This window comes from Ambystoma mexicanum, chromosome 6q (assembly GCF_040938575.1).
Source record: "Ambystoma mexicanum isolate Mex_15411 chromosome 6q, UKY_AmexF1_1, whole genome shotgun sequence".
NCBI classification, from domain to species: domain Eukaryota; kingdom Metazoa; phylum Chordata; class Amphibia; order Caudata; family Ambystomatidae; genus Ambystoma; species Ambystoma mexicanum.
Genome location: NC_090937.1, coordinates 968,298,643 through 968,325,855, shown reverse-complemented (window position 1 = coordinate 968,325,855; position 27,213 = coordinate 968,298,643). Strand labels below are relative to the sequence as shown.

Genomic DNA, 27,213 nt, shown 5'->3' with positions numbered 1-27,213 from the left:
ACACCTGCTTAGTTTAAGCTTATCTCTTATTTCCACTTATCACTGAGGTCGTGTTAGCGGACTCCCCGTTGGGCCAGAGTTAAAGAACTTGCTCTTAATGTGCACGGATTGAACTCCCCCTTAAATCTGTGTTGCAGAGATTGAGGGACCAGGAATGTTCCATAGCCTTGTTACGGGAGACGCACCTGTGTCACACTGATTTTCGTAGACTGCGCAATAGACACTTTGCTAAACAATATCTTGCCTATTTCAGTACTAATAAAGGTGGAACAGGGATCTTTGTTGAGTTGGGAGAGAAGAATGACCCGGGGGGGGGGGTCATTTTATAGGGGGTCAAGGGCTTGTTAGGCGGTCATCTGTTTACTGTCATATCTCTTTATTCCGCCAGTGAGAAGCAGGGTGGATTCCTGGTTGACTTTCTGTCGGAAAGGACTGCTTTTGCAGATGGACAAGTGATCTTGGTGGTGGGGGCAGGGGGATTATAATGTAGTACCTGACCCCATGATTAATCACACCCACCCTCTGCTACAGACTTTAAACTGGCCCAGTCTTTAATTAAAGTTCTGAGGGAAATTAATCTGGTTTACTTGTGGAGGCTACAACAACACTTGACAACACACATTTTACACGCATATAGGACTTTCTCAAGGATCAATCTCTGGCTCATATCTCCCTTTCTCCAGCATGGGGTCTGGCATGGATTCACATGCTCGTGAATATTCCCCGTTGTCAGTCCGGGAATCCTCGGTAAAAGAATAAACTGTTTGACTTGCACTTACAAACTGTCTTTCTTCTATACACCAAACACTGAGCTCTGGGTCATACTGTCCCCAGCCAATGACTGCCCTCTCCCTAAGCCCCTCCACTGGCAGCCATCTTCACATTTTTACCGCACGTTCAAGTGTTGGGAGTCCTCGTGTTGTGCTCAGAGAGCTTTTCTACGTTTTTGCGCTTTTCCGATAAAAGGTTTCTATTGTTGTCAAATAGAGCCTGTGTGTTCTTTCGTTCCTTTGACCGGCAAGCAGGGATCTGTTTGTCGGCGTCTTTCAACGCCCCTTAAGGGCAAGAATTTCATGAAAGAGTTTCATGGAAGATTCCAGAACGCCATTGGGCCTACATCGCACTCCGGACCATGTCGGAGGAGAAGAATGAGGGAGGCTCCCCCTTCAAGCTCTGCTCCAGCTGCGGATTGAGGAACTTGTTTGTGGAGGACAAACACTCTCAGTGCCTCTACTGTCTCCATCTGGACCACAGCGAAGCATATTGTGAAATCTGCCTTGGGTTCTCCAAGCGAACCATCAAGGACAGTCACAGTAGGTTGGTGGCATGGCTTAACGCCAAGGCCTCTACCCTGTGCGGCAAGCAGGGGCATGCCTTACCCAGGACCGGCCGGTCCAAAGAGCTGGCTTCTAAGTCCTTTGAGGGTGCTCGATCCGCGGGGGCCCAAGACAAGGCCAAGTACCGCAAGTTTGTTTCCGTCTGGGTTTCCGCACAAGTGGGTACCACGATACGCAGCGCACGTTCATCTTCGCCATCTGCCTCCATCGCTAGTCATAGCTCCAGCTCCTCCTCAAAGAGGAAATCGGTTAACCCAGGGAAGCTGTGGGAAAAGCTGGAGAAGACCAAGGCGCATGGAAAGGTGTCCAACCTGCCCCTGAAGGCCCAGGTGGTCCAGACTAAGTCATCCTTGAGGATCGAGCTGGTGGCGACCGCCCTTTCAAAGGCAAAAGGGGCTGACCTGGTCCAGCGAGTGGGAAAAGATCTCCACCGACCGATGGGTGCTGGACGCTCCCACCCACGGACACTCTCTAGAGTTCCAGCAGAAGTGTCCGCGGATACCACTGGTGGCCCGGCAGGAGCAGCACATCCCTCCGCTCCTGCGGGAAGTACGGGCCATATTAAAAAAGGGGGCTATAGAGCTGGTTCCGATGTGACTGCGGGCTCCGCAGTCTACTGCAGATACTTCTTGTTGAAGAAGACTGGGGGCTGGAGGCCCATTCTAGACTTGCGGCGCCTTAACAAATACCTCAAGTCCCAAAAGTTCATGATGGTCATGTTGCAGCACGTGCTTGGCCAACTGGAGGAAGAGGACTTCTTGTCGTCGCTGGATCTGGAGGATGCATACTTCCACATCCCCATTCACGAGAAGCATCGGAAGGTCCTGTGCTTCGTAGTACAGGGAAGGCACTACCAGTTCAAGGCCCTTCCCTTCAGACTGAATTCGGCACCCAGGGTGTTCACAAAAGTGCATGGCACCAGTGGCGGCCCATCTGCGCCTACAAGGGATACATGTGTACACGTACCTTGATGACTGACTCATCCGCGCCAAGTCCAGGGAAGTAGCAGTTCAACACACGGAGAGGACCGTCCAGCTGCTGACAGATCTGGGGTTCTCCGTCAACTATCCAAATTCCTGCTTGATACTATCACAGAACGTGCTATTTCTGGGGGCCAGGCTCAACTTGGTCTCCTGCCTGACCGCCCCCTTGGAAGAGAGGATAGTGGCCATGCTGGGCAAGGTGCAATGGCTGTTGACACTGAAGACTGCCACGGTGCGGACCATCAAGTCAGATGGGGCATGCTTCTATTCAGTGTTCTCCAAATAAAACTATAAAAATTCTCTTTGGTTATCGACCTCCTGGCCCAGCACAGGCTTTCCTGGAGAAATTAGAATTCTTTCTGGCAGACACGGGGAATAAGCATGACAAGCTGTTATGTTTGGGGGACTTCAATATATGGGCTGAGGAGGTGACATCTGGGGATGGGAGAGAATTAAAGGAGACCCTGGAAGCCCATGCTTTGGAACTTTTAGCATCATCCCCCTCACATTGCCAGGACCATTGTCTTGATGTCCTGCTATATCGAGGGAAGATAATTTGTTATGTTGAGACAATCGCAATATCATGGACAGACCACTATGCCATAGTATTTGAACTGAGAATGCATAAGAAAACTCTGGAAGTGCACACGGAAAATTGGATGGGGGAGTTCCACAAGCTTAAAGATTTATTGAAAATCTCAGGGGAAACTCTGAAACATGCTTTGGCACAGATTGAAGAGGCTCTTCCATGTGAGGAGTTCTTCAATAAAGGCATGTAAATCATGGCTATGCTATTTAATGTACAGGCCCCTCTCCAACAAAACAAAACCATGTAACCCCTGGTTTTCGCCAGATTTGGCCAAGAAAAGGGTACAGGTGAGATCTTTCGAGAAAAAAATGGAGAAGACATCGTACAGAGAGCATTTTAGAACAGGTCAAGAGCGCCTGAAGAGAATATGGAAAAGCCATTTTTGATGCCAAAGCTAAATTTATAACAGGGAAAATTGACAAAGTCATGAACAGGCCACAGGAATTGTACGCTGCTATTTCCCAGTTAGCAAATCCTGGGTGTGCGTCAGCAGCACCTGAATCATCACAAGCACAGGCGGATGCTTTTAATAATTACTTTATAAATAAAATAGAGCTAATACAAGGAAAGATTATGGAAATTAAACCATTACATCCCCAAGAGGATCTGGAAGTAACAGAGGAGATTAGCCCAGAATGCATATTTCATGATGAAGACACTGGGGCGGATCAGAAGCTATTTATGTTTACGAAAGTATCTGAGGAAAGGGTCTGCACCTTGCTCTCCGCGTTGAAGGCTACTAATGATGTACTCTTCGTTATTCTATCTTCAGTAGCTAAACTAATAGCTCCAGATATTACCCCATTTATCACAAAATTTGTTAACAAATCTCTTACATCAGGGGTAGTACCGATGATTCTGAAGAAATCTGTGGTCACGCCACTGCTAAAAAAAAAACAAATTTAGACCCTAAGAATTTCCAGAATTACAGGCAAATGGCAGGATTGTCATGGCCATCGAAAATTCTGGAAAACATTGTGACAGCTCAGCTGCAGGAACATCTGGATCAGGAGAATCTGCAATCCACTGCAATCCGGCTTCCGACCAGGTTTTGGGATGGAGATGGCGTTGCTGACGGTCTGGGACTATCTATTGGAGACGGCGGATCAGGGGGGCGTGTCCCTGTTGGTCATGTTGGACCTGTCCGCCGTCTTTGATACGGTTGTCCATGGGACCCTGCTGAAACGTCTGAGAGAAGTGGGTGGAGTAGGGAAACAAGCTCTTCAATGGTTTGAATCTTTTCTCTCTAGAAGAGAACAAAGAGTAGGATTTGGAGATTTCTTGTTAGATTCAGGATTACAAAGCTGTGGAGTCCTGCAGGGATCGTCCCTTGTCACAGGTTTCCCCCTTTCTCACCTGCTTTCGCTGCTTGATGGAATCCAGAGGAGTTTTCTTCCGTACGGATCGGGTCTTGTACAAGCCTGCTCTGCCGTCTTCGGCTTCCAGTGTTCGTTCAGCTTTAACGTCCGGGAAAAAATGAGGAAACTCCAGGAAGACCAGGAAAGGAGAAGTGCACTTGGAGGCGGGTGCACGGAATCCGGGAAGTAGGCTAAATAGGAGGAGGGAGGATAGAAGGGAAAGCGGAGGGTCTAGGAATCAGGAAACTACAGAATTCCGCAAGGCGAACTTCAGAGCACACGTCTAGCCACAGCAACAGTAGCGTTGAGACGCGCGGGCCGCGGGGGCATGGCCATTTTATAGAACATGCTGCCTCGGACGTGAAGACTGGTAGGCAGCGTTCTGTGTGTACGGCCATGTTGGAAGTAGTACAGAGTGTAAGCCCCGACGCGTCAAGGACCAGGAGGTCCAGAAGGGGCATGTCTGATGGTTCATGACATCCCTCTCCCCACTGCTTTTTAATTTATATGTTAAACTACTCATGGACATTCTGAGGAAGCACGGCATACAGTTTCACTCATACGCAGGTGTTCTTGAGGATACAGAATCTAGAGGAGAAGTACGAAATAGTTGACCGGTGCCTACAAGAAATACAGGCTTGGATGTGTGCGATCCAGCTACTGCTGAATGTCAGCAAAACAGAAAAGACTCTATTCGCTTCAAAGCACAATCTGCAGAGGGAGCATTTACACTCCCTATGTTTCCTGGGGACACAGCTGAATTTCTCCAAGAAAATAAAAAATGTAGGCTGCGTCTGGGAGGATAACATGGGAAGTGGAGCTCAAGTTAGTGCGAAGGTACAAGCAGCTTTCCACTCACTACGCCTACTGAAACATATCCTACCATTCATTGCGAATGAGGACAGAGCGGTAGTCATTGGCACTCTGGTCAACTCGAGGTTAGACTATGGAAATGTATTGCTGTCGGGTATACCAGCTTATCAGTTGCGAAGACTGCAGGTGGCCCAAAATGCAGCGGTTAGGCTGGCGTATAGGTAAAAAATCAGCTCCAACCTCTAACTTAAGAAGAGCCCTACATTGGCTGGCAGTAAAGGAGATAATTGAGTTTAAGGTACTCTGCTTGGTTTATAGGTGTGTTAACAAGACAGGAACAAGATATCTATCAGATAAAATCAGGAGACATGTTCCTACCTGACAACTGCGCTCAGCAGATCAAAATCTGCTTCATATACACCACACCAGGTATATGAGCAAAGGGGACCGCAGATTCGGCGTCTACGGTTCAAGAGCATGGAATAAACTACCCAGAGAAAACTGTGAGATTAAAACCTTTCCGGCATTCCAGAAGGCCGTGAAGACCTATCTGTTTTGTTAGAACTCTCCTAGACCTTAACTGGTGTATTTCAATCTCATATGATTAAGTGGATTAAGACATGGGCCTCATTACGAGTATGGAGGAAGCCATGCCGCTTTTAGCGGCATGGCTACCGCCATACCGGGTACCGGATCCGGGTTCCTGGAATGGGGAAATACCGGGCCATTCCGGCCTTGGAGGGCCCGGTATTCCCCCATTCCAGGAACCCGGACCCGGTACATCCCCATTCCCATTTGAGCCCCCATAGGGCTCAATGGGAATAGGGAGTATGCTAACCACGGGCCCGTTAATGACGGGCCTGTTGTAAGCATCCTGGTCTGCTAGCGGGTCCCACTAAGGACTCCTGGTTTTACCAGACGTCCTTAGAGGGACTCGCGAGCAGACCTCGTAATGAGGCGGTAGAGGGTTAACGGCGCCGGCAGCTCCACCAGCGCCGTTAACCTGATCCGGCTCTGCAGGTTGCAGATAGGACCCCTTCAGGAATTCCTCGACGCTTGGTGGATCCAGGTGTCTGGAAGCTTTGCAGACAATATTGTTCTCGACGAGGAGTTCCGTCGAGCGATAAGGTGGTGGGGTGTGCGCTCCAGCATTGCCGGGGGCACGGATTTCCAGATCCCCCCATACCAAGAGACAGTCACCACAGACGCGTCCCTGGAGGGCTGGGGAGCCCACACCGGACGTCTCCACGCCAGAGGCCTGTGGCTACCATAGGAGAGGGCTCTCCACATCAATGTCCTGGAGCTGCGGGCAGTGTTCTGGGTCCTCTAGTCGTTCCTTCTGTCACTCAAGGGCAAGGTGGTGAGGGTCTTCACGCACAATACCACCGCGATGTTCTACATCAGGAAGCAAGGAGGTACTAGATACCCGGCGCTCTCCAGAGAGGCGCAGGACTTGTGGCACTGGGCCGTCAGCCAAGAGATGTTCCTCATTCCTTTTCACCTGGCTGGAGTCAAGAACACCTTCGCCGACTCCCTCAGCAGGGAGCTGCGCTCTTGCCACAAGTGGGAACTTCGACATGATCAAGTGAACAACCTCTTCCTCAAATGAGGCAGACCCCAGATCGATCTGTTTGCGACAGCGATGAATTCCAAATGACAGAGATTCGCCAGAAGGTTCCACCAGCCGAGGAGCATGGGGGACGCGTTTTCCTTTCTGTGGGAAGGCCTGTTCTGCCGGAATTCCCCTTCCCCGTTGCCTCTCCGGCTGCGAGTCATTAATCAACTCAAACGGTGGCGATGCAAGATGATCCTCATCGCCCCGGCGTGGCCGAGTCAGATTTGGTAACCGGATCTTCTCAGCCTGTCAGTGTTACCCCCAGTCAAGCTGCAGGTGGTTTGGATCTGCTCCCCAGAGAAGGAAGCGCAATCCTACATCACGACACAGGATCGCTGAACCTGAAGGCTTGGCTCCTGCAGCCTTAGGGTTTGGAGTGTACGAGCTGCCGGCGGACTACAGGGAGGTCCTTACCAGGGCCAGAGCATTGTCGCCTCTTCATTGCTAAGGGCACAAGTGCAAACATTTTGCAACGTGGTGCCGGACGCAGAAGACCAACCCTCTAAATATCTTAGTTCCGCAGATTCTTCCGTACTTGTACTTGGTCAAGGCAGGGCAGACGCACGCCTCTATCAAGGTGCTTCTGGCGGCTATCTCCCGCTACACCAGGTCTCCAGGCCGGTCTTCTCTTTGGTCCCACCTTCTAGTCAAGGAGTTCCTCAAATGACTGTTTCGATCATTACCACCGGAGAAGGCCCCTACCCCGGCGTGTGAACTCAACGTGGTGCTGACGAGGATCATGGGGGCTCCCTTCAAGCATATGCATCAGGCCCCTCTCAAGTTCCTTTCGTGGAAGACAGCTTTTCTCGTGGCCATCACCTCTGCCAGGAGGGTAGGTGAGGTCCAGGTCCTTTCCTGCGAACAACCTTAGCTGACTTTTCACAACACAACGATGGTGCTGCGGATGCACCCCTCCTTCATGCCAAAGGTTCTGTCGGAATTCCACCTCAACAAGCCTTTGGTGTTGCCTGTGTTTTTTCCAAAACCTTTGTCGCCGGCTAAAAGGACTTTGCACTGGCTGGATGTGGCTTGTGCGCTGAAGTTCTATGTGGTACGCACAAAGTGTTTCCGGAAGACATCTCAACCATTCATGAACTTTGGTCCTGTGAACCATGGGAAGGCCTTGTCCAAGGCTTCCATCTCCAGGTGTCTCTCCGGCTGCATCACACACTGTCACTGGTTGTCAAACCAACCGCTGCCCGGCCGTCCGAGACCCCATTCTACCAGAGCGATCGCTGCGACGACGGCGTTCCTGTCTGGTGTGCCCCTGCTGGACATCTGCAGGGCTGCTACGTGGAGGTCCACGCACACCTTTACAAGATTCTACTGCGTCCACAGGGATTCCAGAGAGGAGTCCAGGGTTGGCCAAGCAGTGCTACGCAAACCTGTTCGCTTGAAGGTGAGCCTGTTCCGGAGGGAAGAGTATTTGCTTCTGTTGAGCCTTGCCACCTCCTGGGGTTGTGTAATGTTGTACTGCTATGTATTCTTTATTCATGAGCATGTGAATCCATGCCAGACCCCATGCTGGAGAAGGAACAAGTTGCTTACCTGCAACTATTGTTCTCCAGCATCGGTCTGGCATGGATTCACATGCAAACCCTCCCTCCTGTCCCTCTGTGGCTCTTCTTGGTCATACTGCCACTTTATGGGCTATTAAATCTGAAGATGGCTGCCAGAGGAGGGGCTTAGGGGGGAAGGGCAGTCATTGGCTGGGGGCAGTATGACCCAGAGCTCAGTGATTGGTTTATCGGAGAAAGACAGTTTGTAAGTGAAAGTGAAACTGTTTTTTCTTTTTGATTCCCGGCCTGACGACGGGGAATATTCATGAGCATGTGAATCCATGCCAGACCCATTCTGGAGAACAATAGTTACAGGTAAGTAACTTGTTCCTTCTGATTGCGTTTGTATCAGAGGTACTCATTGCTACCCATGTACTCTCAGATCATGCAGCAGTTGAGTGTACACTTTCAGTTGATAGGTTGTCCCCCGTTAGCAGGCCCCCATGGAAGCTGCACGACCCGGCCCTCTCAGATTTGGTGTTCAAAGGACCCCGTAACTAAAGCAATAACTGATTTCTTTAGGGAAAATAGCACTGCTACCGTTCCGACTGCCACGGTATGCGACCCTATGAAGGCAGTGATTAGATGGGAACTGATTGCTCACACAACTGCTTGCACTTATAGGAATAGAACCCTAAGGTAGGCACTTTAGGGTGAGATGCGCGCTTCCGAAATGCTTCATAAGCATTTCAATTCTGTCATGGCCAGGAAGGGCCTACGGGTAGCGCGAAATAAACTAGAAGCACACTTAGCAGGACATACGGCCAAATCGATTATTCGTGCTAAGCAATCTTATTATGCCATGGGTAATATGGTGAATACATTTCTGGTTCATAAATTGAAGGCCATACATACAACAAATACTACAGCAGTGCTGGTAGACTCAGACATAAATATTCAGTACAAGGAATCGGCGAAAAGGAAGGTTTCTGAATGATATTTACCCACAGAATCTGAAGCAGGCCCGCCCCCCCATCTCTGCGACTTACGCCAGACTACCAAATCAGGCTCTCGTCTACTGGTCAGGAGACCTTAGATACTCCTGTAACCACGGAAGAGGTGGCAATAGCAATAGTTTCTCTTAAACACAGGACCCCTAGTCCGGATGGTTTCTCAGCATCGTTTATACGATTTTTCAACCACAACTACTCAAACCTTTGACTAACTTATTCAACTTGTTCCCGGAATTTAGGGAGGGTTACTCCTTCGATGGAGTCAACTACAATTTTAATACTTAAGCTGGGGAATCCCACACAGGATTGTCACCCGTACAGGCCAATTTCTTTGAACCTGGATGCCAAGTTGTACTCTAAGGTGTTGGCCTCGAGGTTGGGGACGGTTCTACCCCAACTGATAAATCCGGATCAGGCTGGGTTTATTCCAAAGCGAAGCACACAAGACAACATCAGATGAGGCTTGGAAATCCTTGACCTAGCCAGGAGAGGATAGTCTTGCCTTGGGAGTACTCACACTGGATGCTACTAAAGCATTCGACAGAGTGCACTGGCCCTACCTTTGTGATGTTCTGCTTGCTTTTGGATTTGGCCCGTTGGCTAACTACCATTGACCTTTTACTCGAATAAGGGTTAATTGCCCCTGTCCCTATCGCTCATGGAACTAAGCAGGGTTGTCCACTGTCTCCTTTGATTTTTGCTCTTGTAATGGAGCCATTTGCGCAAAGGATCAGAGACAACTCGGAGATCACAGGGACTGAGGTAGCTTGGGTGCAACACAAAATGCCTCTTTATGCCGATGATGTCCTGCTCATGTTAACTAATATACCAACCTCCCTTGAGGCTGTCATGTCTGAATTAAGATGATTTGAACTGGCTTCTCTGTCAATTACTAGAAATCCTTGCCATAAGTGTGCAATTGCCCAAGCAAGTCATTGCCGCTGCGAGATCCACCTGTCGATTCCGTGGGCATCTGACACTATTGAGTACCTGGGGGTGAGGATTCCTGTTTCCCCGCAGGATGTATATTGGGTCAACTTCCCAGGGTTGCTTAAGGATCTTGCCGAAGATCTTAAACGTTGGAGTAAGCAGGAAATATCACTGATGGGACGAATCGCTGCAGTAAAAATGAATCTTTTACCCAGATTCTTGTATCTTTGTCAAGCCTTGCTAGTTAAGATACCCAATCTTGAAGTACGTATGCTGCAGCGTAGCGTCCTACAATTTATCTGGGTGGGCAAAAAGCCTAGAGTTCCAAAAGCTGAGGTTTTAAGCGATGCCCGGAGGGGAGCAATGGCGGCTCTGGGCCTCCTCAGGTATTATGTGGCTGCTCGGGTTACGCACATTTTGGCTTGGAGGTCCCCTCCCAGATGGGTAGCTCTTGAGAAAGTCAACTCCTCCTGCTGGTTGTCTTTCTTACCCTTTATCGACAATACTAAACTCCCCGATCTGACACACACTTGAGCTCGACAAAAATCTTGCTGTATTACTGGCACGTGGCTTTTATGAAGAAGTGGGTGAATCGGGTTTCATACCGTGCTCTCCAGTCTTTGGTAATGCAGAATTCTCCCCAGGATTCTTAGGGAATAGTTTTTCAAATTGGCATAATGGGGGTCTGCATAGCTTGCATCAGCTGTACCAGGAGGGCTCTCCTCTCTCGTGTCCGAATGTAAGGCTCAATTCTCACTAACCGAAGGCGAACGATTTAGATATGGTCATATTCGGCACTGGATTTCACAACTGTGAGGAGCCAGGTGACCTGCGAAGGTGAGAGTATTGGAATGTACCCAACAGTATGGCATAGATGGGGGTAGAATCTCATGCTTTTATAAACTTTTGGGAGGCAACTTACTAACCGTCAGATCCTCCTACATTGCCATTTGGAAAGCGGATGTGGGACCTCCTGTCGAGGATTTATGGGAAGAGATCTAGGCTAGAAACCACGCCTCCTCTAGATGTGTAACCAATAGAGAATGTATGCATAAACTTTGCTACAGATGGTACCGGCCTCTGCTAACTTTACATAAAATGAATGCTGCTTTGAATTCGGCTTGCTGGAGGGGGTGCGGCCTTGGGAAGCTACTTTCATATGTGGTGGTCCTGTCATGTGATCCACACTTTTTGGGTTGCTGTACTGTCTCACATTAAGGAGAGAACTGCAGTGGACTTACCCCTGGCTCCACTAGTTGGCCTATCGCGGTGCTCAGTGGAAGATGTGTACCCTAAATCGGGTTGCAGAGCACAATCGGCGACACACCAATTTTTAGCAACTAAAATATAAATAGCACGATCGTGGAAGGCTCTTATGGGGCCAGTATTGGCACAATGGTGGATGGAGGTATGGGACATCTTGGTCGACGAAAAAGTTACAGCATGTGTAAAACAATGCGCTGCCTTGGTATCTAAATTTCTGGCTCCCATTTGTTGACTATTACCAGAATTTTCCCTCCCTAACTTTTAAACCGTCTCTACTTTCAAACTATTCCTTGATGTGATGTCCTTGGTGTGGTACTTTTTTTTATTTTAACAAGGTTATGCATTTTCGCATTAGCGCCTCGGTGGTGGGATGGCTTGTTGGACCCGGGAATGTTGTGCATTATGCATTCAGCCATATTTTACTGTCTATGTATGTCTCGCATCCTTGTTTGAATAAAAGGTTTGGGGAAAAAGTTATAGAATTTTGCTTTTATACTTAACAGATACTTCATTGTTCTGATATTGTGAAATGTGTAGGCTTAATTGAGCTGCAACAAGAATGCTGTGTGACTTGACTAGTTTATATTTGTGTATGATTTTGTATTATCTGGGGAGATGGTTTGTATTTATGGCCTGTATTGTTTGTCTAATTGTGCATAGGAGACTTTTAAATATTCATGTTCGTGTACAAGGTTTGTTGGAAACCAAAGCACAAATGGAAAAATAAATAAAAAAGAATGCTAATCCATGCACTGGGAGAAATTGTTAACCCTGAGGTGCAGGCCCGTTTCTTGGCCCGGGCAAGGTGGGCAGCTGCCCGGGGCGCAACCGCCAGGGGGGTTCGCAATTACCCCGCTACACTGGAACCTCTGGAGGGGATAAAATTCCCCAGTTTGTGGGGCGGCGCATTGCCGTGGGGAAAGTTCTGTGGGTCAGGTACTGGCGCTGCCCCTTCCGACTGTAATGTCACAAGTACTACGTAACATTACAGAAGTCAGAGGCTTCCTCCGACCACTTTAGCGCCACTTGGGGGGGGCATAAGCACAACAATTAAAACACTTCAGGTCCCCCTGCAGCTAAAACCAGCTCCTCCCATCACAATGCAGGCAGGAAACTGCTAATGGTGGGCCATTGGTCACTGAATGGTTTCGTGCTGACATTGTGTTGGGAGGGGAGGTAGTGTGGGGCGTGGGCGTCCACTGTAGGCAGCTTTGCCTCTCCCAAAATAAAGCGGCGCTATTTCTTTCATGCTGCTTCTTTGCCAAACTTTATAACAATTCCACTTTAAACCACTTCCATGGCACTGGTGATGAGTTACTTCATTATGCTGATAATAGTTTTGATCAGTGTTGCCGAGTAAATATTCTTTAAGCCATGACCCGGTTCATTTATTTATTCATGCAATGTTTGTCGGGTACATGGACACAGATTATTTATTTATGCAATGTTTGTCGGATACCTGTATCCGACAAACATTGCATAAATAAATAGGTACCCGACAAACATTGCATGAATAAATGAATAATCCGGTTCCATGTCTCCTTATAACAAGTCAACAGTCAGACTTTACTGTATCAAAGCATACACTTGATTCCCATTGAAAGAATTTTAAAGTGATTGTTTATTGTGTTCGGGCGTCTCCTTGTCATTGCCCTTTTGGCTTAGGTTGCCTCCAAACCCCCTTCAGCATCTTGTGTTCTTTGATGGTTGCATATACTGCATCCTGTGCCATATTCATGTTCTCTTGGTGTGCCCAGTCCTCATTATCTGCAGCCTAAGTGGGACTAGAGCAGACAATTGTCTTGGGCACCAATGAAAAAGTGGCCCACTGTTGCAAATGGCAATTCATTCCTTGTGTAACGGACTGTTTGACTTTGGGTAGGAGTCCCTTAATGGTGTAGTTTGGGAGTGGGGTGGGGTGCGATGCAGTGGGGCTGGGGCGCGGGGTGCGGTGGGGCTGGGGTGCGGTGGGGATGGCGCATTGGGTGTGGTGGGGCTGGGGTGCGGGATGGGATGTGGGGGGGTGTATTCCTAGTGTTTCGCTCTGGGCACCAAATGGATTAGAAACTGCCCTGCTGAAGTGCGTTATAATGGTTTTCAAACAGGCAACATAACTGTGGAAACCATGATGACCATTCTCCGTGATAAAGAGAGTGGAATTAACATGCAAGGAGGATTCATGACAAGTGGGAGTATGGCATCCATCCTGCCACAAGACTGCAGCCTACCTTGTGTTCACTTATTTACAGGCACGCCTGATGCAGACAGGTGTGAAACCATTGTTCGCTAAACACTCCTTTTGCTTGGTATAATATTTCTTAACATTAATGTTTTGGCTATAGAACAGTGATAAAACACACAAGTTATGAAATAGTTAAGTTGACATTCATCACACAATGTTGTCCATGCACGAAGCCCCCAAAACAGACCACCTTGAGTTAAGCATTTCCATAAAACATTCAGGTGCTTCGTTTCAGCAATATGGTGATTAGCCCTCTCTTAACATGGCATTCTTCCGTGTTAATGTGTGTACGTACATGGGGGAGTAAACAATGTTACGTTGGTTTCATGAAACAGAAAAGTCAAAATGTTTTTCATTTATGTGATTTTTATTATTTTTTGATCCCAGCAATTAAACCACTGTACAGGGCTTTTGTAATCCTCGGTGGCAGGGGCGTTGCTAGGGGGGGGGCTAAGGGGGCTATAGCCCCTGGTCTTTTGGTTGTAGCCCCGGATAGAATCGCAGGAGCTACAGCCAAAAGACTAGCTAGCCCCCAGTCCCAACAGTTCCGACATCAGCTTAGCCCCGGGTCTTTTCCAGACCTAGCAACTCCCCTGCTCGGTAGCCTTTCAAATACTGTGCTTTCGTTGTGTTGGTGCAGAAGGGTCCCTCCTTTGTTCCTGCTCAGTCCCGTGTGTGCCTCGAGCTCCTGTATTCCCACCACAGCCTCGCAGTGTAGAGCTCGGTTCTACTCCATGCGACTTAATTTCTTCAAACCCCCTCTTTCCCAGTCTCCCCTTCCTCTCTCCACGGCCGCTCAGTGTTGCCAGGTCAGAAGGAAAAAATAAGCTGAATGTTCCTTTAAAACATGCCCAAAACAAGCTGACTCCCAACCAAATAAGCTGCAAAAACAAGCGCACCTCTAAAATAAGGTGGAAAGGTCTCAGAAGTTGAAAAATAACTATAACGCAAAGAATACATACAGAGAGCTCAAACATATGTTAACAAAAAGCATTTATTAAAATTGTTATTTTCTAACAATTGGTGTCTATTTTAATTTGTTGTATGTGTGCGACTTATAAAAGCAACATTATTGGCTTTTTGGATCCTTGGCTGCTCTGGTGCTTGATTCGTCGCTCACCTCTGGTCCTTGGCTCCATTGCAGGTACCTGCCAAGTAGCCCCATGTACTTCATGACACTGAGCCAGTCCAGGCATTTCCTATTAAATGCTAGGACTGGTATTTTATTTCTTCCCATTATAAGTATGGGCCTACAAGGACCAGTATGCAAAGGGATAATCCAGGACTAGCTCATGGCGACAAGCGTGACATGGCCCCCCCACTGTCGTCCTTCTGGTATTGGGAAACCTGGTTGATTGCTGTCATCTGGTCCTTGGTTCATATAGTCCATCACCCCTCTGGTCATTGGCTCCCTCATGACTTACTCCTCTAGTAAATCACTAGCCCACCCATTGACTGTTCATTGCCATGCTAATCCCCAACCCCAGGGCTTTAAGTGGGCCGGGGCCTGCCGGGGCTGGGCCCCGGCAGGCTCTGAAATTTCGTTTTGAGGCGGGGCCCTGCCGGGGCCCAGTAATCTCCCCTGGCAGCCCCGGCCACTACACGAAAAGGCATTTTTTTCTACAGCCTGAAGCGCTCGCTCGTTTGCGAGAGCTTCAGGCTACAGAAAAAAATGCCTTTCAGCCATAATGGTGGCGCCGCACCTGCGAGGCATCCCTTTAATCAAGAGATTCCCGTCGGCCGGCGCCACCATTATGGAAAAAACGTGAGGCCGCTGAAAGCAGAGGCCTTGCTTTCTAAATACTGGAGCTGCCGCGCATTCGCGGGAGTTTCAGTATTTAGGAAAAAGGCCTCTGCTTCCAGTGGCCTCACGTTTTCAGCCTTAATGGTGGAGCTTTCTCCCCAGCTGGCAAGGGGCAGCACCACCATTAAGGCTGAATAGGCAGGCGCTGTCCCCTGCCAGGCAAGCCTACACAAAATAAATGCAGAGATCAGCACCCTCTCCCCATAGGGGAGAGGGTGCTAATCTATACGAAAGGCTGCCTGGCAGGGGTGGCAGTAGCCCATTGAGCCCGGGCTCGTTAAGGGGGCGTGGCCTAACGGGCCATCAAGACCCCCGCTGTTAGGCCACGCCCCCTCGATGAGCCCCGGCTCGATTTGTAGTGCCACTTAAGGCACTGCCCAACCCTGTTCTTGACCCTCCCCGCCCAAAACACCTTCTCATGGGAACTCTTTGTGCTCTCTTTAATCAAGCCTTAACATTAAACTTTGCACTCAATGCTGAATGAATTTGAGCTGTAAATGCTACTGGTGTAATAGAAATGTCTTAACCTGGTCTGCGTTCAGCCAATCAAGTTAAAAGCACTGTGTGTGTCCTTCAGTTAGTCATGTTAAAAGTTTTTGGCTTTTGCAAACTTATCAGGCATTTGCCAGGCACTGCCATTAGATGCCCTGGTACTTGCACCATTTTGCACCTGGTGCCGTTCATACAACTAAAGATAGCAGTGCCTACCAAGGGCCTTTCCCATGCCTACACAAAACCCTAAACTATTGTCATTGTCTATGCTTGTTTCCATCATGACTAAACTACATGTTGCTGTAAATACCCCGTGTTTACCTCTTGGCTAGGTAATGCGTCTTCAAAGGGTCTCTCATATTGAAAGAGCCCATCAATGCAAAAGAAAGGAGTACTTGCAGGTTCACATCAGGAAGGCAATCAGCCCGAGCCTCACAGCGTGTGCATAACAGCTTAAGGCAAGACGGCATGTTCGCCTTTCATATTCATTTTTTTTTGTAAATGGGGCCAAGTCAGACAGACTGGCAAACAAGCGGAACAATAAGCACACAATTAAGGAAAAACGCGGACAAAAACCGCGACAAGCAACCTGCTAATATTATAAGCGACTTTGGGCAAAAACAAGCCCAAAGTCACTTATAATATAATAAGCGGACATGGCAACACTGCGGCCACTAAAAAAGAATAAAATATGAGAACTGCTTAAATGATGGACACGGGCACTCAAGGACAGGGGTGGAGCTACGCAGATCACTGGCCAATCCCAGGAACAGAAATGTAGGAGGGCGGGCTATGACATTAGCTTTTCATTTCGGGCTGCATGTATGGCTGTAGCCATCAAGTGGGCGTGACTCCGAAGATTGCCGAACACTGCCTCCCACAATCTACCATGGGAGGCAGGATAGCATACAACACCGGGACAACCACCGAGTTTGCTGGATACATTCCCACAGTTACTTTGCTGGCTGCTATTCCCCCACCCTTTCTTTCTCTCTGGCTCCCTGTCGCTTTCACTTCTCAATCCTTCAACTGTAAGTCCCCTTCACCCCCTGCGCACTGTTTTCTGCTGAAACACTTGACGTGTGTTTGTGTACGGAGTTTGGACCGGAGCTTCACGTGTCAAGAGAAATCATGGAGTACCGCAAGTGCCAAATCTAGCAATTATCAAGCAGACTGCTACCTGAGTAAATTTGTTTTCCTTGTAAAAAATGCAAACCCCTGTAACCAAGATGAAATGTCTGTAACCAATCTCGTAAGCGCCTAGATAACTCTGGGTTTTGTGCGCTATATACATTTACAAATAAATAAAAAGTGCTCGTCCAGAAGCAATAGAGATGACAACACTTAATCCAAACAGTGTGCTTGATCCCTATTTACGTGTGCAGTGTGTGTCACAGGTCCAAGCTCCACTAGTTTATGTGCCGAGGTTCCACTTGTAGCATATGGTGTATGTGTTGGACATCTCCCGTCATGTGCTGCTGAGCTCGCTAGTTTCCTCGTTGGGTGCATATAGTTCAGTGCTGTATTTTCTTTGTATTCGTCTAGTCCTGCATTTTCAATTGAAAATACAGAACTACACGTCCCAAAATGCAAAGAAAAAAATACTAAGTTCGGGAATAACAAGAAAGCTCTGCTACCTTCTGGAATTCCACGCTGTGTCAAGTGCAAGAACGTGATGTGGTCTCGTATACTCTCGGTGGGCTGACCCCATGTGTCCTCAGCAATAATACAAGTGGCCCGTGCACCCGCCCCCTACAATCACGTCGTTAGTCTCTCATGCTTCCTACCTATCCCTCGGGTCGATCCAGCTGGTCTGTTTATTGGTGTGGTCAATGTAGAAAACCTTGCCGTCGTAGTCTCTTGCTTCTTCCCAGCCATCTGGTAAAGGAAGCTGTCCAGTCCCTTTCCTAGGCATGATCAGGCTCTCCAAACTCCTCCATAAGTACGGAAAGGAAGTGGGGTCGAGGTTGCCAAGTAAAGCGGGGAAAATAAATTAGCCCTCCCTCCCGACCAAAGTATCGTTGAAAAAAGTACCGCTTGCAAAGGGGGCAAATCTTGTTTTTGGGGAGGAGAAAACAAAAATCCACTCGTGTTCAATCCACCATGTCTGCTTGCGTCCTTCCTCCCGGGCTCCGGCAGCCCTGCGCTGCGAGAGCTGTCCGGATTGGGGCCGAGGGAGAGCCAATAACCCAGCCTGGTTCCCAAGCAGCCCAGCCAAGGGCTCATTAGCATGAGATTAGCATTGCTCTCATCTGCATGCACATTCCTTTCGCCTGCATTCCTCAGCCTTAACCCTGCCCGTGCTGTCTACTGCTTCTGCTGCTGCCCGTGACAAGCAAGGGGGAGGGGCTGCGGTGCTGCCACAACGCCAGCCATCTAGTAAAAGCATGCGCCCGAATGTTCCTGTTTTATCGCAGCCGAAGTCAACCATGGATTAAGTAAAAACACCCCATACACAAACTGTCGCGCAAACATAGTGCCAAATAGTATCTAATGCTGACTACATGTGAACTGAGGTTTAAAGTGGCTACGTTTGCACGTTGTTCAAAATTTGACCAAACTTGTGGTCTAAGAGGGGCGGTGCGACAGGGGTCTACCACAGTTCCAGCTGGGGGTAAAGGAGACCACATTTTCGAGCTGTTTTCCCGAAATAACCGCCAGAGCACGCTTCAGATCCAAAAGAAAAGCATGTCCAAATTTGTTATATATGACTGATATTTTGCAGAGTTTTTTAAATATAAATTAGTGAACTGGTATAATAAACCTTACAAAGAAAAAACAAACGTGATTAATCAATACGTCATTCATAATAAAATAACCAAGGGTGTCATTTGAGTAAACGTAGATGGAAACTTGAATCCTAAATTAGCTAATAACGAAAAGCAAAAATATTTCATGAATCATATAAATACCACCTTTAAAAATACATACATCAATACAGCCAGAAAAATGTCTAACAGAAATCTAACGGTAACTATAACTTAGAACTATACCTGAGAGAACCAGGTAATTCAGGGGTAGGGCCGAGCATGGGGGTCTGTCCAGGCTCTTGGGGCCATACATGAGCATTGGAAAGGCAGAGCAACACATAGGAGGGGCCAGTGTCAGAATCTGGGGGCAGAAAAAGGGACTGGGGGACAAGTAAAGGGACTAAAAGAGACTATGGCAAGAACAGTGCTTAAAAGAGGCGGGGCTAAAAGGGTCTGGGGCAAGAAAAAGGCTGGGGGATCAATAGGAGCTAAACGTGACTGGGTGGCAAGAGAATGGCTAAAGGGGACGTGGCAAGAAAAGGGGCTAAATGTGCTGCGACTGGGGTGTAGGCACAACGCTGATATTTTGGGTAGGGTGGTAAACTGTGGCAAGGAAAAGGACAAGGTGGCATTTTAGGGGGTGGGGAAGCGCTTGTGTTTTGGGGATGGGGCTGGGACACGGAACAGAGGATGGTGGTTCTTTGCCAGGGGGAGGCGCACTGCCATTGTTTTTGGAATGGTGGGGGGAAGGCTAGGGGCATGATGGGAGATGGCAAGGGGAGCAAGTGCTGGTGGAGCACAAAGAGTTGGTAGGCAGTGCCTACCAACTCTATGTGATCTCTTACCTTTGAATTTGCATCAGCTGTTGTGCAGCATGTGCCGGGAAGCACTCCTGTCCTGTCCCAGCCAATCAATGAGGGGCTGCGGTTGGATGGGAAGTCTGGCGGCTGGGGCTGGCACCCAGCTCTACTAATGACAATTGACACCCTGAGTGAATTGTCGCCCACAGAACCGTGGGTAGAATATAGTGTTCAGTGTTGATGAAATCCCTAAAGTGTTTTGGTCTATCTGACTTCAGCTTTGGGCAATAGATAATTAAACGTTCCAAGGTCTCTACAATTTTGGGGTTACCACAAAAGCAGCAAAATCTGTCTGCATGGAGAAGATTATTTCTTGCACCGACCACTTCTAAGATACCTATTAATGATGCTCAGTTGCTTCTACTCTATAACCCCATGATAAACAATTTATATTTGTCTAGCATATCCTCCGTGGTATCTGCCTTGAGCAACAGTTTCATAATTAATGTAGTGTTTGATACTAAATATTCTTTGAAACGTATTCTTTGAAAAATATTCTTTGAACCCTTTAAGAGCAATTCAGTTTTTTTGCCTAGAATTTAATTCACTAGAGCTTTTTCCAGAAGCGTGTTAAAGGTCACACATTGTGAGTTTAATACAGGATTGATAAATTTGCAGTAACCCAATAGCATTTTCCATCTAATGAGAACCAACAAAGATGAGATACCAAGCTCACATCTCACGACCGGAATAGGAGTACAGTTGGGGAGTGACAGCCCCATGCGGCAAATCAAAGATTTCAACTTGTGCCAGACTTGTTTGTCTGCAATATGTACATCTCTGCCCCATAGAGCAAACACTGAGCAACCCTGGTTTTATAATAAGTTAACACTTGCAATAGAAAGAAACGCCCATATTTAAAATTTCTTTTTTTCCAATTGAGCCGCAAACAAGATGCCCTTAAAGTGCAGCCTTTGGATGTGTAATCGTATATTGAGTTTTTTGTAAATTGTAAATCCCAAATAGGTTAGTCCAACTAAATGGGACCGATTTTCTTCTTTGAGAAAAAACAATGACCTTTGATTTATTGCAGTTAATTTCTGGATCATTTGACTCCATATAAGTACCTAGGACTTTCAAGCAGCACTGAAGACCGATAGCTTTCTAATAAAAAATTACCAGGTCATTAATGTAGAGTAGACTAACCAGTGTAACTCGACTGAGGGGGAATATAGGGGGAATTAGTTATTTTTCTTTATAAAGTGTCCAGCATCAGAAATGTATAGGTTGAAAAGGGCAGGAGCCAACACACATCCTTGGCAAAGGGCCCAAAAGGGCTTCACTTGTTGGGATAGTGATCACTGCTCGTCCACTCTGGTCAGTTCATCTGTTAATCTCCAGCCATTCAATTTAAACAAAGCTTGTTTCTATGCACTTTGTCAAAGGCTGACGATGGGTTTGTCAAAGCACAATAGAGTGGTATTTTTTGGCACCAGCAACTCTTTTGGAGCAAGAATAAAATAAAGCCATTTAGGGTGGTGCCCACATCGCTACAGAAACCCCACTGACATATGTCAAGATGGCTGGTTCACCTTGCCCAATATTCAAGGTTTTCCACTAGTATGGAAGCATATAACAGGGCAAATGGAAAGTAATTTGCTTGGTCGAGTGTGTTACCCTTTTTAAAAATGGATATTATATAGGATTACTTCCAGGAGTCTGGGAATTCACCCCATGCCAGTATGCTCTTTAATAGAGTAAACAAAATTGCAGCCTGAAGCTTGATGGATCGAGATTCCATCTGGGCGAGGTGATGATTCGCAAGGTGTCATAACTTTTCTCCCCAAGGGGGAGCCTCTTCTCATGAGGCTAGGGAGGTGAGGCTGGCCGCTATCCAATATTCCCCCTAGGGGTGGTTTAATGTGGGACAACCTCATGGGAAGGGACTCCCCTACTGGGGATCAGGATGATCACCTGGGTGATAGGCGGCACATTACCAGAACCCAAACCTTGTCGAAACCTTTATTACCCTTTCACCCCCGACTGATACATCCATGTGCTATTGTAACATCACATCAGTTTCACTAACTGAGATGAAGAAGATCAGATGCATAAAGATTACTCCCAATGCAAGTATTTGGAAGAGGTGGGCCTTAGGAGTCATGAAGAGTGACCCAGGGAACTGTCATTCTAGTGCTCCGCAGGGGAGTGCTCACTTGACTATCATGAAAACAGAAGGACGAGAGAAGGAGAGCTGCACGGGAGACATCCCAGCCCGGGAAAAGCAAAGGAGACACAGAGAATGGTCTAGAGAAACTGAAGGCCGTCATCGGCTGAAGACAGGAAGCAGGCAACAGGAATCCTTGGCTCGGTGGTGTGGAGCTGGTGTGGTCAATCTAATGGAGTCATTACGCATTCCCCGGTCATAAACTCCTCCCGTGTGACCAGGCGACAGCAGCCGCCTCCTGATCCGGGCACTGGGGGCGGTTATATGAGGGAGGGTCACATAGGAGGAGACAACTACCGGGGAGCTGTCATGACTTCATTGGATGAGACATGGTATCCTCCCTTTCCCATGAGGAAGACCCTCTGACACCCAAGACTTTAATGGCCTATTGCCTGCTAACGTTTCCCCCTTGTAGAAGAAGTCAAGAAACCTCTTCACTACACTACTCTGGTCAGGCCTCCCAGCTATAACCCAAACACCCACAATTCACGCATAACCCCTTTTGTTTTTAATGTGCCTTTGTGTAATACCTCAGAGAAAAACAATCTGAGTTAAAACTCCAACGGCGTCCATGGACTCAAACTCCCATAACCACTCAGGTACTGAGACGAGGAAGAGGGGGTTTGTGCAAACTGACAGGAGCTCGAAGTACAACATGCAGGCTAGTTGTTTTTTCAAACCTTCAGTGCACAGGACATTTAATGGTGCGAACCGCACTACTGAGTCAAGCAGTGCAGGAGAAGACGGTGAACCCCATGCTGAGGCTCAAGCATGGCTCGCTGTACACAGACAGGGCTACTGTAGTGGAGAAGGTAGCTGGGAGAGGAAGAGAAATGCAGCAATCGATCAAGAAGGGTTGTTGAGACACTGGGAGTCATGCAGGAGCTCCTGTAGGTTCGAGATTTCATCGAAGAAGCAGCGTTCTCCCATCCGGGCCAAAGTAAAGCCAAAGTTTGACCGCGGAGCAGCGCAGACCGCTGGAAGAACATCCACACACTGTAAACTGGAAAGTGGGTGAAGAAATCGCATAGCAGAAGCGCAAGCAGAATTGCAGATGCTGGAAGCAACCAGCGAGTCTGCCCAAAGCAGGTGGGGACACCGTGGCATTCCGACAAGCACGCCAACAAGTGTATGAATGGTACGAGATTGCTGATGCAGAGAATACCTGAAGTTTGTTTGAGTGCAGTCAAGGCAAAGTGCACATTCTACACCCAATAAGAATGTTTGAATGCAGACAAGGCAAAGTACAATGCAAACCCCTATCAAGTACAGACCTATTATTCCAGTGTGGAGGAGGATTTCAAGCAAGTACTACCATGGATAAATATACCAAGCACTTCACAGTATATGCTACTGTAATATAGTTGAAGAACTGTGACACCCATAAGAGAAGTCCTGGCAGGCGAGTATATGAGGCAGCTGAAATTGAATAAATATTCCTGGCAGGGGAGTATACCTGGTGATCTGCAAAGTGACAAGAAATACTACAGAAAGACTACTACAGAACTTATTGCTTAAACAAAAACTTTGTGAGTCCAGTAAAGACCCAAAGGAACTGTTAACTAAACAGACAGTTTTCCCAACTGTTAACTAAACAGACATTTTCCCATCCTACTGAAGAATCCAGGGAAAGGGGACCACCCTCTGGATCCAAGGGTCTTTACCTTGGAGAACATTTTTGTAGGAGTCCTTCCTATACTTTTGGTTTTGAACACATTTTGCAAACAACAATTAGAGATATTTCCTTGCACAATTTGTTGTTTCTGTTTGTATTGTAAGGTTCAGGTTAGGACATTTTGGGCACAAGGACAGTTTTTAAGTTATCGACATTCTGACACAGATGGATCTTTGGTTTTTATCTCTTAGGCAGGGAAGTCCCTCTTTAGCACAGAGCGAGAGGTATTTTTCCAACCCATTTTCTTTTAATAAATCTCTACTTGTGAAACATAACTGCCTTGTTCCCTGAACCCATTTCTGACTCCTCACACTGGGAAGCAGCACGCAACCTCTAAAAGGTATACTGTGCGGTCTTGCAATAGCTCCCAGAGAATGGGAAAATGAAGCGCGTGGAGTAAGAGCAGCAGAGACACAGAGGGCCCGATTCATGGAATGATTTGCACAGAAAATAGGGGGCTTTCGCGTGAAATCGCCCGTTTGTCGATTCATGGAACACAATGTGCGGGGCTTACCAGGGACTTGCGAGGAATGCGCACCGGTCTAACACGTTACTGCAACACCACAAACGCCTTGCGAGAGACTCCAAGTGTAGGCCCGCCCGGGTCTGCGCAGTCACCTAAAAAGGGGGCGGAACACGTGGAATGGGGAACAACAAGTGAAAATATGGGCGTGACGAGGGAAGTCCCACAGTAAAATACTCGCAATGCCCATACGTGCGCTAAAAACACATATTCATGGATTTGAACATGACTCGCCGGCACATGGAAAAAAGTATGTGCAAATAGTGAAACACTGCCGCCATAGGATAGCTGGCGTAAATGTAAACGCGCACAAAAACAAATGCATAAAAAGCGAGCGCGATCAAACAACGCACATATACAGCTACGATGAACGTACCATTTGTCGCAGCAGTGATCGTGGGACACCGCAGGAGGAGGACGATGGACAGAGCCCAGATTTTTCTACCTAGGACCAGCCTTTTTGGGATGCCTGATGATCAGGTCCATGGCAGGTATAGGTTTCCACCTCATATCATATTAGACTGGTTACAGAGTGGGAAGATGACCTTACATCACCCACTCTGTGCTCCCAAGCATTGAGCCCATTTGAAAAGTTGCTCAATGTACTGCATTTTTTGGCAACTGGGTCATTTCAGTGGACAACTGCCATAGTTGGGGGCATTTCACAGCCCACGCAGTCATGCTGCCTAGACCAGGTGTTGGCAATAATGACTGCATGCCCCTCAGTCCGCAGGCACATCTACATGCCCAGAACACCTGCAGAAAGGCAGGCCATGGTCCAGGACTTTATGGGGTGGCGCACTTACCAAAAGTGCTTGGTGCCATCGATTGTACCCATGTGGCTCTACGTCCACCTAGGGCTACAGAGCACATATATCGCAAGCACTGGCATTTTATCAATGTGCAGGTTGTATGTGATACCAAGGGCATCAATACTTCTGTATATGCAAACTATCCAGGGTCCACCCATGATAGTTTCATTTTCAGAATGTCACCCCAAACCGTGCCCTGGAAATAGGGAGGCATGGCAACACATGGCTCATTGGTGAATATAAATGCCCCTGCACATGCATTCATGTTACGCACAGACAAATAAACACCAATGCCCAAAATGTCCCCGTCTACAGGGGACAGTGCCTACCCTCTGAGCACCTACATGATGACGCCAATACGGAACCCTGCCACACCGCCCCAGGTAAGATACAACACAGCCCATATTGCAACTCGGGCCATAGTGGAGCGTACATTTGGAGTGCTCAAGTCACGTTTCCGCTCCCTTGACCACTCTGGTGGTGAGGAGCTATGTGCACCACCACTAGTGTGCAGGATCACTGTGGCAGCATGTGTCCTGCACAATATTGCAACATGGCGTGGTGTACCTGTTGACATGGTGGTGCCCCCACATCCCCAACCACATGCACGCTGCTTGCGCCTGGCGGGTCAAATGGCACGTGGCGAGGCTGCCCCTACCCAGCTTGTGGCTACATGTTCACCTAACATCCAACCTCTATGGAGTGCACACAGCCCTGGCACATTCCAGGTGCCATGCAATGATGACAAAGGGCCAATCATCTGTGCCCACCAAATCGCCTTGAGAATGTGTCCCTGGAAGTGCAACATTGTGTGCATCCCTTAGAACTAAAACGAATTTAATTTTGGGTTTCCAAAATAAACACATAGAAGAGACAGCATGCCACTACTACAATGCCAAACTAGACAGCAAATCGCCCGTGTGTCACATAAAACGTCCCATATGTCATGTGAAATCATCACCAGAGTGTGCTATTGTATGTAATGTCAAAGGAGATAGATAAAAGGCTAATACAAGTGTCTGAAAGCGCACAAACATGTATGGAACAAGTACAAAAATAACACCCGCTCATACAGAAAATTATGGACAGGAACAGTAAATGCATGCCATACTATACTATCAACAGTGGATGTAACAATGAATCTGTCAGACAGTGAATCATCGTAATTTCACAAGTGCATCAATGTGCCATCATGCAGGGACTGAGGACAGGATGAAACAGACAGACACTCTTCCTGCACTGTGCAATTAGAAGAAGCAAGTGCACAGATGCTCCGAGGGGCGTGGTATTCGGAGGGTGGCAACAAGTTCAGGGGTGGCTCAAGTGCAACCAGTCAGTGGATGCTCAGGTCAGTTCTGAGAGATGCAACTCTCGGGTCATTCCCCAAGTGAAGTGATGATGACACTAGTCCACATCACAGAGGCAACTGCCACACAAATAGCTAGGTTTCACAGGGGCATGTGAGACCTTGAGGCACATCAAAAAAAGAATGGAGAGAGTGAGAGAGCAGAGGGATTGCTTAGCAGGGAAGAGTGAGAGAGAAGGTAGAGTATAACATGAAACACATGGGTAGTTCATGGAAAGTAAGGAAATGAGTCCCCAGAGTGCGGCAGGATGGGTATCCCAGAGGTTGGCCCCTGCTGACGATAAAGATCCCCTTGAAAAAATCTCCATCAATAACTGGATCACCTAAAAAAGGTCAGAGTAACATGACGAAATGGCTCTGGAGGGACAGCATTGAGGACTGAACATTAGCAGTTAGGGAGTAAGCAGGCCTCACAAGTCACAGTGCACAATGCATACTTCCTATGAACCGACGCTGTCTGCCATAGCTAGCCAATGGAGGACAATCAGTGGATGACAAATGTGGACCCTGGCCTTTACATCAAGCATAATACTTGCACCCTTGTCACAAATGAATTACACAGGGTGTGGATTACAAGCATGGATTTGGTGCAATAGGCAGTAGCACTAGTGTAGCCTGGCGAGTAACACAGCATGTGGAAGATTGCCCCTCTGTGTGATGTTGTGGATGTGTACATTTACTGTGTGCATCAAGACCTGCAAGTCGGACTCATTCACAATCACATGAACATGTGGCAGTCATGGAAGGGGGTAGTTGAACATCAAGGCTACATCCCTGCCTTGGAATGAGTGTGCATGGAGTGCGAACATGTAGGAAGGACTGAGTCAGTGGCACAAGTAGGCTGCAGTGGAGTTAATAGGGACATGCAATTTTGTAAATGGCGCACACGCCAAGGTCATTTTGAGGGCACCAGCCCAGGATGGCTGTGTGGCAGACATGGTGAATAAGGGTGCCAGTGGTGTCACTACTAACAGTGCTGAAGAGTACTCTGTCCTCATCATAGCACATTAATCATAATGAAATTGTTCCAAATATGCGTAGCACCAGGCAAATGTATAAGTCAAAGATGCATGGTAAATGAATGGACACCTGCATGATGCCACAGGTGGCGGCTGAAGT

General features: G+C 47.8%; 1 protein-coding gene across 1 annotated transcript in view; it reads right to left on the bottom strand.

Annotated features, from left to right (window-relative positions):
- The window catches only part of WWC2 (WW and C2 domain containing 2), a 2,565,136-nt gene extending 2,546,924 nt beyond the window's left edge, over positions 1–18,212 (bottom strand). Inside the window, exon 1 of the mRNA XM_069631472.1 lies at positions 17,729–18,212. Within this exon, the coding sequence (XP_069487573.1) occupies positions 17,729–17,856 (128 nt within the window). The 5' untranslated portion in view covers positions 17,857–18,212. The remainder of the gene's footprint in view (positions 1–17,728) is intronic.
- Between the last annotated feature and the right edge of the window lie 9,001 nt (positions 18,213–27,213).